General features: G+C 35.9%; 1 protein-coding gene across 1 annotated transcript; it reads left to right on the top strand.

Annotated features, from left to right (window-relative positions):
• Positions 1-881: 881 nt before the first annotated feature.
• Positions 882-4,761, top strand: Jheh2 (Juvenile hormone epoxide hydrolase 2). The gene is made up of 4 exons (XM_014229912.3): positions 882-1,263; positions 1,596-1,795; positions 3,569-3,767; positions 3,857-4,761. The coding sequence occupies exons 1-4, from the start codon at positions 1,069-1,071 to the stop codon at positions 4,655-4,657; spliced, it is 1,395 nt and encodes a 464-aa protein (XP_014085387.2). The 5' UTR covers positions 882-1,068; the 3' UTR covers positions 4,658-4,761.
• Positions 4,762-17,463: the final 12,702 nt, after the last annotated feature.

Genomic DNA, 17,463 nt, shown 5'->3' with positions numbered 1-17,463 from the left:
CTACTTCTCCACCCTAGAATCGTTACAAAATGTAAACGGAACTAGTCAACCAACTGTCTTTTTTCAAACACACAACGTATTTTTACGTGTCTTACGAGCTGTGAATTGTCAGATTTCAGTCAGAAATAGACCAGTTCTATACTGGTTGAATAAGGATTGATTGATAGTTCCGTTATTTTTAGTAATAATGTAAAATTTAGTGAAGATATCTAATCAAATAAAAAAGTGTTCTACACAAGGACTTGATTTTGAGTGGTCAGTTTTAATAACGGCTATTTACTATAGTGGTTCGATATGGGCGGTTCCGATTAAAGAGCAGCTTCTTGGGGAGAAAAGGGCCTAATTCGCATTTATGCAGACAAGCATGGCTAAATTGACTCAGCTCGACTTGCTTATCATTTATATATGTATGTATATATTTTAAGGGTCTCCGGCGTTTCCTTCTGAGCGTTACAAACTTCGTGGAAAACTTAATATACCCCGTTCTGGGAATAAAAATAAGCGTAACTCATTAATTGTGCAACGTAAAATATTTTGCGAACTAGTTTATTTTGAGATCTGCCAGTGGTTACTAGTTGTTACACATTACTATAATATTATATATACACGTATACATGTACAATCATATATATGTATGTATGTTCGTATATATCAACGAGAGTAAGAAAATGTGCGAATTATCACACAACCGCTATTCCATTCGACTTTGCTATCGCCCTGAAATATCGGTGAATTGATATACCTATTCTCTTCATTCTCTCGAATTCACTGCACAACCCTCCGAATAAGAACACATGCATACGATATATACTTGTACATTGTATACGTATGTATATGTGTTAGGAATCAGCGCGCCGGCTATTCGATATGGTTGTGCTCAGCAATCAGTTCCTTTTCACAGCTGGATGAGTTCGGCTGGTTTTCTTCACTGGTTTTGTTTAATGTCGGTTTAATATTTACTGTCGTAAATATATTTATAACAATCAAGTAAACAAGTTTCGAAATTTCCGTTATCAATTATACTCCTATCCATCGACTATTGTGCCACAGTGTTGATTCGAAAGTAAAATGGGCACCTTGTTGCGGATTACGTTCGTGGTCCTAGCGATCGTAGTAGGCTTTGGTGTGCATAGATATCAGAAAATCACAAGTTCAGCGCCAATTCCCGAACTGAACGATGCGGAATATTGGGGACCCGGCAGCGCCGCTAAATATAAGGAGAACGCTGCCATTAAAGCTTTCGACATAAGCGCTAAACCGGAGGTAATTCAACTTTAATATATTATTTCATTGTATATTTATGTGTTAATTCATATGTATGTGTATGCAGATACATACTAAGTATGTACCTTTGAATATAAATTATTTTTAATGCGTGCAGCAAACTCTTAACTGTCAGCTTGCCAATTCGCCTGTCATGCTCATATAACTATATAAGTATGTATGTATGTATACGCATATGTAGGTTAATATCCAGCAATTAAAAGTTAAAGAGAAGTTTACCTAGAAATGTAACTATATCGGAGAGTAATAGCCGTTAATAAAATAATAAAAATTTCAATGTTCTTTTTGTTTTCTATTTTTAAATGCTATAGTTAATTGAAGATCTGAAAAGTCAGCTGTCGCGCCCGCTGGTGCTACCCGAACCCCTCGAAGGCATTGGATTTCAATACGGTTTCAATTCAAAGTACTTGAAAAAGGTGGTGACATACTGGCGCGACTTTTACCTCCCCAAGTGGGGTGAGCGCGAGACTTTTCTCAAGCAATTCCCACACTTTGAAACCCAGCTTCAGGGGTGAGTAAATTCCATTTGAGAATTCTCATACATTAATACAAGTATGTGTAGGTATTTGTAAATGTTTATGTGGTACATACCTTAGAAAGAAACCGGTATAACTTGTATACATCATAATAACAAATTTTTAAAAACTGAACCTTGAAAGATAAGCCAACAAATAAATAAAATAGAAAATAAGTAAGGAGGGACTAAGTTCGGATGTAGCCGAACATTACATACTTGTACTCTTGTAACTTGCAAGGAACAAAGGTGGAGGAACAACTTCAGGTTTTGGCAAAACTTTGTATCAAGCTAAGGAAAGTATCGCCGTGATTTCATTATTTTAAGGAAAAAGAATATACTGTAATTAAAAAAGGATTTTTTCTGAATTTCATTGAAATTTCTTACATATTATATTAACCGATAGATGCGGTATATAGTGAACCGGAGATTTGAAAATATTTATGTTAGGTATATTGCGGCTAAAGAAAGCGGTGACCTGCTTTTACCCATTTTTGAAAAGCTCTTCTCTACCATCCTGTTTGTGAAATTTCATGCTTGTGGCTCATTTATTCAGTGAGTTATACAACTTTTAGTAGTTTGCAACATACCGTTATATTGGGAGTGGGCGTGGTTAATATCTGCTTTTACCCATTTTCACAGAGTTTGAAGTGATAAAATTACTTCTTCATAGCAAACCTGGTTGATATGTATTAAGTAGTTTGGAAGATATGTACATTTAACCATTTAGAAGGCGGAGCCACGCCCACTTTAAAACAAATAAAACTCGCCCGAAATAGTTATTTTAATGTTCAAGCGTTTTCTGCAACCCACCCGCAAAATCAAAAATCTCCATTCAAATTTTTGTTGTTATTTCTATTAGTAAATATTACTTAAAGAGATATGATTATAGATAAAAGCAAACTATAATTAAAATTATAACGATGATTTACGAATTACAGAGTAAATATGTGAATACTTTTTGCAAGTCATCGCAATTATCGTTAGCATTTGTTATTGTTATGTACATTTTTTCATCAAAATTAACGTTGCAATATGAATGACTTTAAATCTTGCTGAACAAATATTTAGCGCTCATGCCCATATAAAATGCTGATAAGCCTGAGGCATATCTAAAGAAATAAATTGGTCATAACTCGAATTTAATGAAGAGTATAATTTACAGCAGATATTTAAACAGATATATGTATATGAGTTCTGTTTGTAGATCTGTGAAATCACCACATCATACGAATATTCGTGGATATTGAGTTATGTCACTAAATTTTAGAACATAGGAACTGAACTTTTATTGGGCGTCGACATTCAGGTAGTTATCTAATGCTACAGTCTAGTTCCTCCAAGATTTATTGCGTGGTTTGAAGTTTTTTGAATATTCCGGCGACATTAGCTTCTTTGAAAATATGTAAGGTACATATACTCTATATTCTGGTTAATAAGCTTATACTCAGCGCTTTCTACAAAATTGTGCAAAGGCATATATCAACTATTGCATAGTTCTAATTTAATTAGTTAGTGAATATGTTAGACTCAACTTAAAGAACTGAACTTCGTTTGATTTTAAGATCCACCATAGTAGTTCACATATATACTCACACAAATAAGCAGCTGAAGATTTCGCAAAATATATACACACATACCGACTAAGAAAGTGCGTTGACCGATTCTAATTTTAGAAGGACTCATTATTGTATTTTAAATGGGAATTTCCACCAGCAGATGGTTTGGAATTGCGTTTTATTCACTATTTTGCATATTCTTTATTTACAGTTTACGAGTACACTTCATCCATGTAAAGCCCAAATCCACCGAAGGTAAAAAGGTGCTGCCTTTGTTACTGATTCACGGCTGGCCAGGATCAGTGCGCGAGTTCTATAGGCTAATACCGCTGCTAACGAAACCGAACCTCAACAGTGAATATGTCTTCGAAGTGATCGCACCCAGCTTGCCCGGTTATGGTTGGTCTCAGGTAGATATACACAAGTACAAACCCCCTTAATCTGTACGGGGAATCGCTGTAGCTTTATCTTATTATATATATTTATGCTTTGTTCGCAGGGAGCCTCAAAGGTTAACTTCGGTCCCGCACAGGTGTCGTTAGTGTTGCGCAATTTGATGCTTCGTTTGGGCCATGAGAAATTTCTAATACAAGGCGGTGATTGGGGCTCTATAATCGGTGCAAACATCGTTACTTTATCGCCACAGAATGTGCTCGGTTATCATTCAAATATGTGCAGTGCCCATCATCAAATGTTGCCCTTTTATAAGTCTTTGCGAACTTGGTTCCCGAGCTTCTTTATTAATGAAGAAAATAAAAATTTCTTTAAACCATTCGGTGAGGAGTTAAGCTATATTATTGAGGAATCGGGATACATGCATATTCAAGCATCCAAGCCAGATACAATTGGCTCAACGCTCACCCAAAATCCTGTCGGGTTGGCCGCCTACATCTTGGAGAAATTCTCCACATGGACCAATCCTGCATATAGGAAACTTGAGGATGGTGGCCTCACCAAACGTTTCACTTTGGATGAGCTCTTGGATAATGTTATGATTTATTACACGACAAACTCGATAACTACATCACAGCGCTTGTACTCAGAAGGATTCAACTTTGCTCAGATGGGTTTGAACTTGGATGCGACGCATATAACTGTGCCCACAGGTTGTGCTCGTTTTATTCACGACTTGTTTCATTTAACAGATTTCGAGCTAAGCTTGAAATTTAAAAATATTTTGCACAGTAGCTACTACAAAGAAGGTGGTCATTTTGCAGCAATGGAGGTTCCGCAGACTCTTTACAGCGATTTCGTAGAATTCGTCGATAAAGTGTTCGCCAAGCCACAACCAAAGCAATAGTCATTCGAAGACACTTAAACAATTTTTTGTATAAATTTTTGTATTTCGTATAATTTTCCCTTTATATTTTTGTAGAAAATAAATTACCAAAGTCTTTGTGCTTACTTTCCTGTTTTACTACGACCATTGAAACAAATATTGGGCATGAAATGTGGGTTGCACCTACCAGTCCCGGTAAGACAACTAAAATTGGTGCTTCTGTTTTCTAACGTAGGCTTCCTGTCGAAATCGGAAACATCTTCAATTTACGCGTATATTTTGCACTATAAAAATGTATAAAAAGCAAACAAAATGCGATAATCGGCCCGCCTTTTATTAGCGCTTGCGGCGTCATCTATCGGGTGTTAGCTGTGATTATGGTGTGTGTTTTTGATTAGTTTTTTGCTATTACACTGTGCTCTAAATGAAATGTAAACTAAGAAAAGCAGAGAAATATTAAAAAGTGAAATTAGTGTGTAAATAAACACTTTCACGTTTTCCTCATACTTGCAAAACAAAAAAGAAAAAATTTTTTTTCTCAAAAAATTATTATTTTATAAAAAGAAAAACTTCAAATGATCTTGTACTTAAATTATGGACGGAAAACACTCAACTGCTTACTGGACAGTGATGGACCCGACTCCCAAAGGAGATGTTTGAGTAAAAATAGAGTAGCAAACACTCAAAAGTTATCACAGGAATGTGTTAGGTACATCGTTCAAAAAAATTTGACTATGCGAAAGCTCCATGCAAAATAAGTGCTGCGTGAGCACACAATCGACCGAGCCACCGTGCATCGGTCGATTCATGCAATGCTTGTAAAATTGCATGAATCGACTCCGGATCTGGCTTGCATTGACTTTTTTCTCCTCTAAAACCTCAGACTAAGCTCTATTTCCAAGCAAAAAACTATCTGGCTAGTTCCATCTGGTGTTAGCAGAGCAAGGAAGGACCTATCTCACGTTTTATGTTTCCAGTTATCAGCAAGAAGAAGAGATGCCGAAATTGCTCAATTTCATGTAATATAAATGTTGTGTGATTTGAAAACAACAGCTATTCCCGGAAAGAAAACATTTGAATAAATAATCGATTATGTTTTTGCTGATCGCTATTTATAATTGTATACATGTATATATACATATTTTTATAGCTAACACATTTTGCCTGCTTGACAGCTTCTAATATGTGTATGTGTGTAGATAAGCAACTTTAAACTCTTTGAGCACACCTTACATTCAATTAAATTTATTGAGTCGGCATTATCCCTTCTCATTTTCTCAATTATACGAGTACATAAGTTCGTATGTACGGGTGGCAATAAAAAATTCAATACCCTTGCAATGATGTCCATCCCGTTCACCTTCATCAGCGCAGGTATCTTGGTAATAAATAATTTCACTGCACTTAACAGCAATTAGGGAAGCGTATAAAATGACAAACAACAAAGGGAAACTTCGGAAAAATGTGAATCACAGTTTAAATGTCAGCCGGAATTGACGTTGCACGTTCGTGAAAATCAAAAGTGGAGTGGCGACAAGGCGACAGGCGACAGGCGACGAAAGCCCATTGACAATTCAGTTGGTTGCGAAGGTCCACTCGGCGCATATACAACACTTACACATATGCTTACAGATGTTTATAAATATATTTTGTATAAGTTGTTGTACGATGTGGCAAGACCTGCTGGCCTTTTGCGCTGCTGTTTTGGTAGATTGTGTTTTCTGGCACGTGACATACATGCATAATGAGACGAAAGGATTAGCAACTTACGAAGCAATGGCGAAAGAATTGGTCGAAGAATATAACGACAGACGACAACAAAAAGGTCGCCTACACCGCTGTCACTCCCCCCTCCCCATTCCCTTAAGAGCTTGCGCGTTCAACTAGCCAAGCTTCCGCCCAACCGAAAAGAACAAAAGTCAGCGAGGAGACGTCGACGCCGCCGCCGCCACCACCAACCACTTCGCTGAGTCAGGGCTGGTCGCAAATGAGTTGTTTCCGTCTTCGTTTAGCTAGAAACACAATGTTACTATTGCGATTCAGCATGTGTAGCGGTAATTGGATTTTTATTTTTGACTGCCATTGTGTCGTGCGATTTCCATGGAGGCGTTTGCTCTGCACTTAAAAGGTGCAACAGCTAGTAAGTGTCAAGGCGCCACGCACTCACATTCACACATGTAATTCCACACAAAGAGTCCTGCATTACTTTAAAGCAAATGTTTTGGGGCACTGCGTGCTACTCGTGTGTATGTGTGTGTGTGTGTGTATTTATGTACACAAGTGTATGCGGACAGGTGTAAAAATTTCCCCAACAGTTCTTAAGAGACTACACTCGCATGTGGGTGGCGACGTGACTGGCAGTTTTTATTCCGAAATGAGATCAGTGAAATGCTAAGTATTTCAATAATTACTCAAACCAAGGCGGGTATAAAGTGTCCAGCTTTCAACACAACGCCTGCTTGCTTTAGCTCAAAATTTAAGAGACATGTAAACAAATAACTCGCTATTTCCAAGTGCTTCTCACACATTCCGACAAGAACACACTCATTAAATTTAAGAAATTTCACTAAAGCGGCACTTGAAACACTTTTCGTTAGTAGAACGATTCTTGCATGTCTTTAAGCTTAGTTTAGGCCCAAATAGTGGTACGAAGGGTATGTGTATTATCCCCGCATTCGAATCAACTGCATTGCCTTAAATATAGTTCTTTTTCGTTGAAAAATTGGACTCTATTATGATGAATTAATTGAAAAATATATTAAGAAATATAAAGAAGAATGAATGGAATGTTTGTGCTTCATTGACAACGTCTTCAAAAGGTCAGCCAAGATAAATAAAACAAAGCGAAGATTTGTATATACTTAAATTTTCTTCATAATTGTGGTTGACTAATTTAATTCTTAATGTTTTTGATTACCGATAAATAACTTGAATGTAGATAACCCAAATTGTGAAATGTGGAATATTTTTTCAATGTATTGTAGATCCAGTATTATTATTGTTGTTGCATAAGTTGATATACTTGTAGAGACAAAAAAACCTTTCATTTGTGATATTTTTGAATTTCTTTTGGTGTCTCGAAAGCATTAAGTGTAATTAAAAGATTATTCTACAAAAAGTTTTTAATTCCGCTCTTTCACTTAGTCAATGGAAGAGACAAGCTTTGAAGGTCAATTCTTTGCATTGGCAAGTGAAAAGCTCAAACCACAAGCCACAGTTTAAAAAAGAGCAAAGTTATTAAAACGCGAATCAAAGGTTAGGAAAACTCGAATATTACAAACACAAACACATATATGCATTCATATATACTATATAGTTAGCTTTGTTCGTAGGTATGTGTCGAATATTCAAGAGTTGAGCAGTCATTAAAAGCAATTGAGTGACATAAACGCTGAGTGTGTGCAATCGGTCAAAACTCTAAGAAAAAGTCCATATTTTTCCACAACGGGTTATTTACAAAAATACATATGGATATATGTACATATTTACACTTGCGTGCAAATACTCACATATGAGTACGAATATGGCCATGAGCTGCACTAGCATAGATTTTTCTTCAAAAACACATACTAACATACATATATTGACTGATATGAGCTCGACTGTATGAATTGACATCGCAACTCGCGAGTGAAGGCTGAAAACGCACACGAGTCAAGGAAATACTGTCAAATAGACAAGTGCTAGCATAAGGAACTATTCGAATTTGCGATAAAATCCGATGAAGTCTGTCAGTTCCAATGATATCCCGTTAATTACTGTTACATGCACTTACACTCTTACGGTTTGATATACATATGTACATATGTAAGTGAGAGAAGTAAGAGTAAATAACTCACTATTTGAATGCTTGATAATTATGTACGGATTTTGGATATTTTTAAACAAAAGAAAATTTAATTATTAACTCCGAAAAGATTATACTTTGAAATGCTTAGAGAAGGAATTTGCTAAGACACCAAGATCTGCTACTAACAAGATGAAGTTTCACAGCCGGTTTACAGAATTACTTTCGAAGACTCTCACATATGAACATAGAAGTCACCATAAGCGCTCTACTAACTGTTTAAGAGAGCAATCCGATACTCTTGATGAAATAATTTTAAATTCTAAGTACTTTTCAATAATTATTCAACTTTTATATGCCACCCGATAAAAGTACATATACAAATATATATATATATATGACACTAATATATTTATCTAATTATATATTTTGCTGGCTTTCTAATCATATTTGTGATGAATGTGTTGATGTTTTCCGAGAAATCGTGAGTCCTATAAGTTTAGACCGCATTCGACCGGTTGCTAGACTTTCAGGAAGTAGTTTCTTCGGCGAAACACACACTGAAATATGCCCTTTGTTTCAGAGTAAATACTCTTACAAAGACAAAGAGTGCCTGTTGTCTTCCATTAACAACAAAGAGGGTTAAGTATGTACGCATGTTTATGGATTTTCTGAAAAGCTTGACTCAAACCTTTTTTTATGAATAATATTTTAAAATTTTGTGCAACACTCTTCGACTTAAGAGTACACCGTTAAGATTTTAACCAAATCTATAAGAAATTCATTTTGTTGTTTTACCAGCATAGTTTGTTTTATGTGAACACATCAAAACATTTTTTCGTGCTTATTTACTTGCGTACATACACACACATTTGTTGTTTGTAAAGTAAATGGAGAATAACAGTTATTTTGCTATAAATCTATTTTTGCATTTGTTATTTGTATTTCTCAGTTACTTTTGTGATTGAAATATTTGCTCACAGCCTGTCCGTGTATGTATGTCACGGGCTTAAAACAGTTACACGTCAACTCAGCAGAGTTTTATCCCACTCCATCATATCCGAAAACACACACACACACACATTCCCAAATATGTGAGCATTGACTTTTAGGCGCAATTGCGCGCTCCGCACTGAACACACACACCAGCTCTGTAAATACGCGCGCACACACGTAAATATACACACACAAATAAAATTATATGCAAATTCGATAAACGCTCGTATTTGTTTAGACATTTAATTCTACAATACTGTATGCACAATTTGCGAAGCTTATTTAAATATGAAAAATCAGTGCGGAAATATTTTGCCAAATTGTTTATTATTGTATTTGCCAGCAACAACAACGAAATTTAACTAAATACGAGGCGCGCCGACCCGCTGGGAAACGATCCGATTCCAATGATTTCGAGCCCTTCGCCAACTAGCTCGCTTTCGCTTTCATTTTAGAGTTGAAGTGTGAATTGTTTTTTTGAAATCAGAAGAAAATTTTCAGTACAAAATCCTACTCTAGTATTTTGAAACTTATCTGTATCGCCCGTGCACTCACAGTCCACCACCTTAACTCAGCTTATACATATATAATATATTGATTAGAATTTTGGTTGTTTGAATGAGAGCTTTGTGTAAACACCCACCCCGAAAGCAAACTAACATTACGAACATTGGCCTTTCTATTATGTTAAATGAGTACGAGATAGATATTCCGGATTGTAGACTATTGTTGTAGTAGCAATTAACAACGATGCTGTTGAGAGGCAAATTAGGGTAATTGTATACGAAGTCATGTAACCATTGGCTCAGGGAACGAGATGTTTCGACAGAGTCAGACCATCGAGATTTAGTATTGTACTAGATGATGATAAAGTGAACTGCCCGGAATAATACTACTAATAATACAAATTTCGTGAAGATATTACGTAAATTTAAAAAAAATCCCATAGAAGTACTTGATTTTGATTGTTCAGTTTATATGGAAGCTATATGCTATAGAGGTCCGATATCGGTACCGTTCCGACAAATGAGCAGCTTCTTAGTGAGAAAAGGACAGATGCAAAATTTCAGATCAATAGCTTAAAAACTGAGGGACTAGTTTGTATGTATACAGAAAGACGGACAGACAGACGGACCTGGCGAAATCAACTCAGCTCATCATGCTGATCATTTATATATATATTTTTATAGCGTTTCCGACGTTTTCTTCTGGGTGTTACAAACTTCGTGGCAAACTTGATATACCCTATTCAGGGTATAAAAAGTCAACCGAAGTGGACATTTTGGGTTCCAAGTCACAGAGTCTTTATTAAGACACTTACTTACAAATCAGGATTAGCCGCTGTGTCTGAAATTTTCAAGTTACATGGCGACTAGACGAGGTATGAACCGATTTATTTTATTTTTGGAAGAGATTTGTTACATAAATATAACGAGTAATATATGTGTTCAGTTTTTATTTAATATTATTACTGTTGTTTGAGTTGTCTAGTGCAAGGTCAATTGCACTGATGAAATATGCTCTCATTGAGTTTAGAACTCTATTTCACTCTATCTATGCTACCATTTTCTTATTATTTGTGAATTATTAAAGTATTTCAAGTATTTCTAGAATAGAAGACTAAGCAGCGTTATTTTTAGATCCCCAGTAATTTTGCAGCCAATCATGTTTTTTTCGAAAATTTAGCCAAATCACCACTCAAATAGGATCACCTTAGCAAAGCAATTTCCCCATCAATTCTATATTTAAACATTTATGTCATATTATTAATTTTAAATCATAAATAATGAAGTTTTCAATAAAAGTTTGTGCATTTAAAATTATTCCCGCCTTCGCAAATAGTTTCACCAATTGGAATAATCGAGCCGAAAGCTTTGATCGATTGTGTATTTTAATTACAATACTTTGTTATAATGGCACTCTGTTATGAATTTGTGTATAACTATACAAGTACATAATATAATAAAAGCTTTAGTAATTAATATATGTACAAATTAAATGGAACACATATGAGATTAAAGGGGCTTCACTTGAAAACAATCCGCATATAATATACACGTGATGTATACATATGTACATACTTGTACATATAATACATATGCGACCGTACCTATATAGGTAAATGGTGGCGTGGATTTGCATAAGTGACCTTATTGAATTGCACTTGTGCACTTAATTTTTTACACATCATTTAATAAATTGTTGCCTTGCCTGCCTTGCCTGCCTTGGACTTAATATATTCCGTATGTACTTAACAAGCGAAATTCAATTATTTGGCGAGGGTGATGAGCGATGAGCTATGAGAGAGTGAATTCTTTAAAATAAATTATAATCCATTGCATCGTGTTGCACATACATATGTCGGGATCGACGCATTGAAATCGGATGCTAATTGCATTAACTCCTTGCTTTAGTCGGCATGACAGTGCAACAACACAACAAAAGCAAAAACAAAAACAAGAGCAGGATCAACGATGAAAATATTCACACTATGCCTTTGAAAGAATTTCTATGTGTTTCCAGGTGTATGTGTGTGTTTGTGTGGTATAATTGTCAAACTCAAACGCACATACACACATACGCCATACATCCATATATGTTTATGTAAATAGTTATATGTGCTGTGTGAATGCTGTGGCTTTTTACAACTTATTGAGCAGGATTGATATGGAAATGTAAATGTCGGTTGCGGCGGTTGCAGAGTAACAAAATAAAAAGTGAAAAAATAACTGATAATTAATCAATGAATAAAATTTGAGGCCTTACACGGCAATGAGGAGAAATCCATGCATTGCACATGCATATTTATGTTTGACTCGCGAACATACATACATACATGTGTATGTAATTGCATAATTTTTTTTGAAGTTTTTTTCTTATAATGTTTTAATGTAATGTCCATGAAAATAAAAATTATTTAAAAAATTAAAATTTTGGAGAGACTCTGGTTTTGGGTTTTAAACTGTTTTTAGGGTAATGCCGTATGCAGAAGAATCATTGGGGCCGTCATTCACCTACTTAACTGGTGTGATTAGTTCTATATATATGGGGATATGTTAATCATTTCTATACGCTCTCAAATTCTGCAAATTACTTATTTTATATATAACTGTAATTTAAAAAGTTTTAAAATAATAATATGTGATACTCTAAAATTTTAAACGAATAATCGTCGAACCTGAGTAGTAAAAATTCACTGAAAAACATGCCGTGTGTTCTATCTTCATTGCGAATTCCGACTAGTGTTTACTTCTCTCAATGCTTTCACACTTTCCGTACTTTGCCGATTTATTTCCCTTTTCTTATGTTGCTGCAACATATTTCAGTGCGCAGCCGTGCAACATGTATCGGCACTGATTACAACAGGTGACGCCAGAAGAGCTGGGAAAAAGAAGAAACATAAAACATCGATTTGGCGCCAAAAAATATGCTTCGTCCGTTGATATGACTGACTGACATGAGTAGAAATACGAGCACTTGTAGTTAGAGTTAGACACTTCATGATCATAACAGTGCAGTTTTGCTTTTATCATTTGAAAGAAATTAAAAAAATGAATGGCAGTTCTCTTTTAGTTTAGTGTCAAGTGTGACAAAGTTTTTCCATAATGCTTTTATTCAAAGCCAAACGGGATAATCCAAAGGAAGGAGAAAATACCTTCAGATAACATAGAATTCTGAACAAGGGCTATATATTAATTAATGCGAATATATACATATGTGTGAATATATGCGCGTATAAATGTATGTGTGCAGGGAGTCGAAGTCTTAACTAGGGTCTTATACTTTCGTTTAAATATACTTCTAAAGTTTCATTTGCTTTTCACTTATACAAGTATAAATATATATGTAGCCGTATTTGTATCGAGAGCTGTTGGTGAATATACTTATATGTACATATAAATTTACACTAGCGATTACAAAAAGTCCCTGACGCAATTTGGCATAGCACTGAGCACTAACTGTAAAACAGACATTTCATGCAGAGTAGCAAATAAGCGACGCTTACAATTTTCATCAAAATTAAGTATTTAATAGGGGACCTTATAAAAGTATCTAACTTGTGTGAGAAAACACTTCATATCCTTACTTATGTTCCTATAATACCACTTGTTAAGGCTTGCAGAGTCGTTAGATTAAACGTTCACAATTATTTTCCTTTTCTAGTTGCATTTCTCTTACCGGCTGCAGCAGATGTCTATGGATTAGCTGTGGAAATATGTTTCTTGAGTAAACTATTTAACTAAAACAGATGCTAATCGCTTAAACTAATTCCCATATGAAAAAAAGATAAAATAATAATTTTATTAGGCAGTCTTTTTAGTACTATACGATCAAAATAAACTGACTGGTCCACAGGTCAAATCGGTAAGTATTTTTCTAAGGTTGGTACAATTTTTTTAATGTTCTTGTGTAGTTTGACCTCCAGATGTCAATTAATGTGTGTTTGGAATGTGTTTGTTTACGATTCGAAGGGTTTATATCGCGACTTTTATCATAAAAAAAATGTAAATGCAATCATGGCTACGGAATTATTAAAAATGTTACAGAAGTTTTTTGGAGAATCTACTTTTTCACGAACACAAGTATTTAATTGCACAAAGCATTCAGTGAAGGTCGTGAAATCATCGAAAACTTGCGTCGTCCACCTCTGTAATCTCTTATGGATAGACTCTACCATTTTGGTTAATGTTTTGGGTATGAAGAGTGTCAATGCAAAAGGACCTGGAGTAGAGGTCGCAAAAGAGATGTTTGACTGTAACGTAACTGACGAAACCCATCACTATTGATGACGAGACGTGAGTTTTTGAGTACGAAGTCAAAACTGTCCAACCAACTCCAAAAATGAACCGAAGCCGAATAAAAGCAAAGTTCGCCGAAGCTCCCAGCTGAGGCTTATAACAAGTGTTTGAGAAATTGGATTCAACGTTGGCTCAAAAGTCGGTTTAGAAAGGTGATCGACTCATTTCACTCTCACCTGCCTTAGACGTTTTAATAACAAGAGAGCTAATCGTCGTTTTATCTGGGTAAATAACGCGGATATGCTATTGACGGTATATACGCGATCGACTGTGTACTCGTATGTCCTCGTAAGTTCATTTGTGCTCATTCGTGTAAATTGCTGTTGTTGGTGCTTCAAATACGATCTTTTGCCAAGCAGACTGGCACGTTTACTGTTCGTGGCACGTGGCTTCTACAAAGAATAGTGTGCATTTCAAAAACGGTAAATGCGATTTCATGCTCAGCAAGCACACGTCGCACACACACACACACATACCCATACGCAGTTCAAGTGGCAAATTTCGATTAAATAAGGAACAAATACGAGTAATACGCTTAATTAACGCTCATGAATGTGCAATGTGCATGCATAATGCTTATGAGTCTGCCAATGGACCCGTTGTAATTTTATTACACATAAATATTAAATTTATTTTTTCGCTATATTCATGTAATAATGCATATTTTAAAAAGGTAAATTAAAATTTACCAATTAAAGCTGCGATGCTGGTAAATTCAAGTACCAATTGAACATACTGAATTATAACCAATCAGAGCTAGCAGATTGGCCTGTGGGCATACGACGAATAATACAGTTGCAAAATGAGAATATATACATTTCCGGATAGTAAATACGAACGGGCACTCTCGAATCTGGGTTCGTTGCCAGTTTACGACCAACTCCACGAAAGTCGTTTCTAATAGTCGTCCAGAGGCAGCTAAACCCGTTAGTACCCTCATTCTCTCGTAAAACATAATAGAGCGCACCGCTCCGGGAAATGTGAGCAAGGGGATGGACAAACTTCTGGAGAAGGTGTAAGTGTCAATTGGGTTAAGTACGTGAATATCCCATGATCCATTTTCGGCATTCATTATTAGATAGTTTTAAATCTAAAGTGCCACTCAATATTTCTCATTGCCATAAAATATTTATTTGAACCTGTACGTTTGTGTTATTTATTTAATACTATGTGTTCAACCCTCACATTGTCTGCAAGCAAAATATTTATGTAGTCTCTAGCAATAACTTTCTTAGCCATTATTGAGAATTTACAATTGTTGGATTTCCACTTGTCAAGATGAATATTAAATATTTACGCAACCGTCACGCACAAAGTTGGCCTGGAATGGCTTGCCACACGGCAGACCGGAGGTGTTGATCACGAAGCCAACGAAGTATTTGCCTAATGCTTTTGACTTATGAATGGACAAAACACTTACATTTTAGGAAAACGAAAACACTTCATTTGTTTTGAGCCTGAAAAGGTGACAGACAAGCTATCGACTTTGAGTCCTGAGATGAAATGCTTTTATTATTTTATGAAACTATTTTGTTAAACCAAAAAAAAAAAATCAACAACATTTGCATTGACAAATGATAGAAAAAGAAAATATATGTATATAAATAGGTATTTTCAGTGCTGCTTGTTTGAAGCTCTCGTAATTTACTAGAAAAATGCATTTTCAAAAAAAACGAGTTTAACGGTTGCAGCTCACTAACGAAGACACTTCTATAGCACAGCGGATTGAACAGAGACAAATTCGTACTTACTTGTAGAAAAATATTTCGATTTTTTTAAATTTTACTTTAGCCATTATTATAAAGATAATTGTTAAATACCTCATATATTACACCTCCCACTTTTCAAATTCGTCCTTAAAACTAACACATCCTGTGAAATTTTCAATATTTCCATTATAGTCTCAATTTCTGCAGCGCCGTACAAAGATGAGGCGGGATATAGAACGGTATATGCATTTTCAGTCACGGAATGGAAACATTTCAACTCATTTATTTTTATTTTATTAATATGAGCTTTTACGCATGAAATGCAATTTCTACTGAAATCACCTAAAACCTGCATCGATTCGCCCTTCTTTCCAGCTTGCAAAAGGAAATGAAAAATCTGTACTTTAAAGCTGCTACATATAAGTAATACTACGTACAGTTGTTGTTTTTGATACGCTGAAATTTGCTTTTTTCGTCTTTCATGCTCTTGCGAATGCTGTGATAAGTAGTAGTTAGTCGTGATATACAAATTCTAGTGGAATATCTCACATTGGTTTAACAATATTTTGAGGAGCCTCCTTTATGGGGCATTCGTAAAGCCATGATATTGTGGCGAACATGCGATAGCGCGATCTAGCATTTGAACCGCTCAGTAAGAAAGATTTTTTGAAAATATTATAATAAAAAAATCGTCAGTCAAATAAGACATCATGAACGAAGAAGTGTCTAAAGTACTCTACGTGCAAAATATCGCTGATGAAGAAGAGCATTTGATTACTTCTTTAAAAAATTCAAATTTAACCGACGACATTTCTGCTATTTACTGACCGTGACAGACATTTCAGCTGTAAAATATACACACATGTGTGTCTGTCCAGTACTTGAAACGTGCAAACATGTGTTATTCTTTCATTGCAATAATTGCACTTTGCCAACTCCTGCACAACTGCTCTTACTTGGCGCTTCCCGCGTGTTCGTAACGCTCCTGCAACACCAACCCACGGCGCTCATGATAAATGGAGCGCAGGTTCGCATTTGTCACTGCTACAGCGTGCACCCGCAGTACGCTATCAGTTACTGGCAAACCTCGCAATCATTGCGGCGAGCTGGTTGCCGGTCGGCGGTCGACGGTCGCCCCTTTGCTGACTTGTGTATGACTATTTGCCAATTTTACGTTTCGCAAAAACGCAAATTTAATCTCATAAATGTTACTTTCAGCACGAAATAATAGCCATACTCAAGCTAAATGCATCCATCACCGAGTGGTCCTTCAAATCCTTAAGTGATCCTTGTGTACAATCAGCACAACAAAGCAATAAAGCAATCCAGCCAGCCATGTCGGTTGGCTCACGAGCACACATGCTCGTCTGCGTTGGGACAGTGCAGCCATATAGGTTTGCTGCACCGCAACTGGACTTTCCAAGTTCACAGTTTATTTACTGCTGGCCGCACTCTCATGCAGTACGTGCTTTTTTAATTAGGTGAATGTTATCGGCGATGACTCGACTGAGGAGTCGCTATGCGTTAATTACTGAG

This window comes from Bactrocera oleae, chromosome 4 (assembly GCF_042242935.1).
Source record: "Bactrocera oleae isolate idBacOlea1 chromosome 4, idBacOlea1, whole genome shotgun sequence".
NCBI classification, from domain to species: domain Eukaryota; kingdom Metazoa; phylum Arthropoda; class Insecta; order Diptera; family Tephritidae; genus Bactrocera; species Bactrocera oleae.
The sequence above is the reverse complement of the archived record's forward strand: the minus strand, read 5'-3'. Positions and strand labels throughout refer to the sequence as shown.

What these genes read in the sequence shown, in the direction of transcription:
- Jheh2 (XM_014229912.3), top strand. Translation starts at nt 1,069, where the DNA reads ATGGGCACCTTGTTGCGGATTACGTTCGTGGTCCTAGCGATCGTAGTA. An exon ending in TTTGAAACCCAGCTTCAGGG is followed by an intron (nt 1,796 to 3,568) that starts GTGAGTAAATTC and finishes CTTTATTTACAG; the next exon opens with TTTACGAGTACACTTCATCC. An exon ending in CCGGTTATGGTTGGTCTCAG is followed by an intron (nt 3,768 to 3,856) that starts GTAGATATACAC and finishes CTTTGTTCGCAG; the next exon opens with GGAGCCTCAAAGGTTAACTT.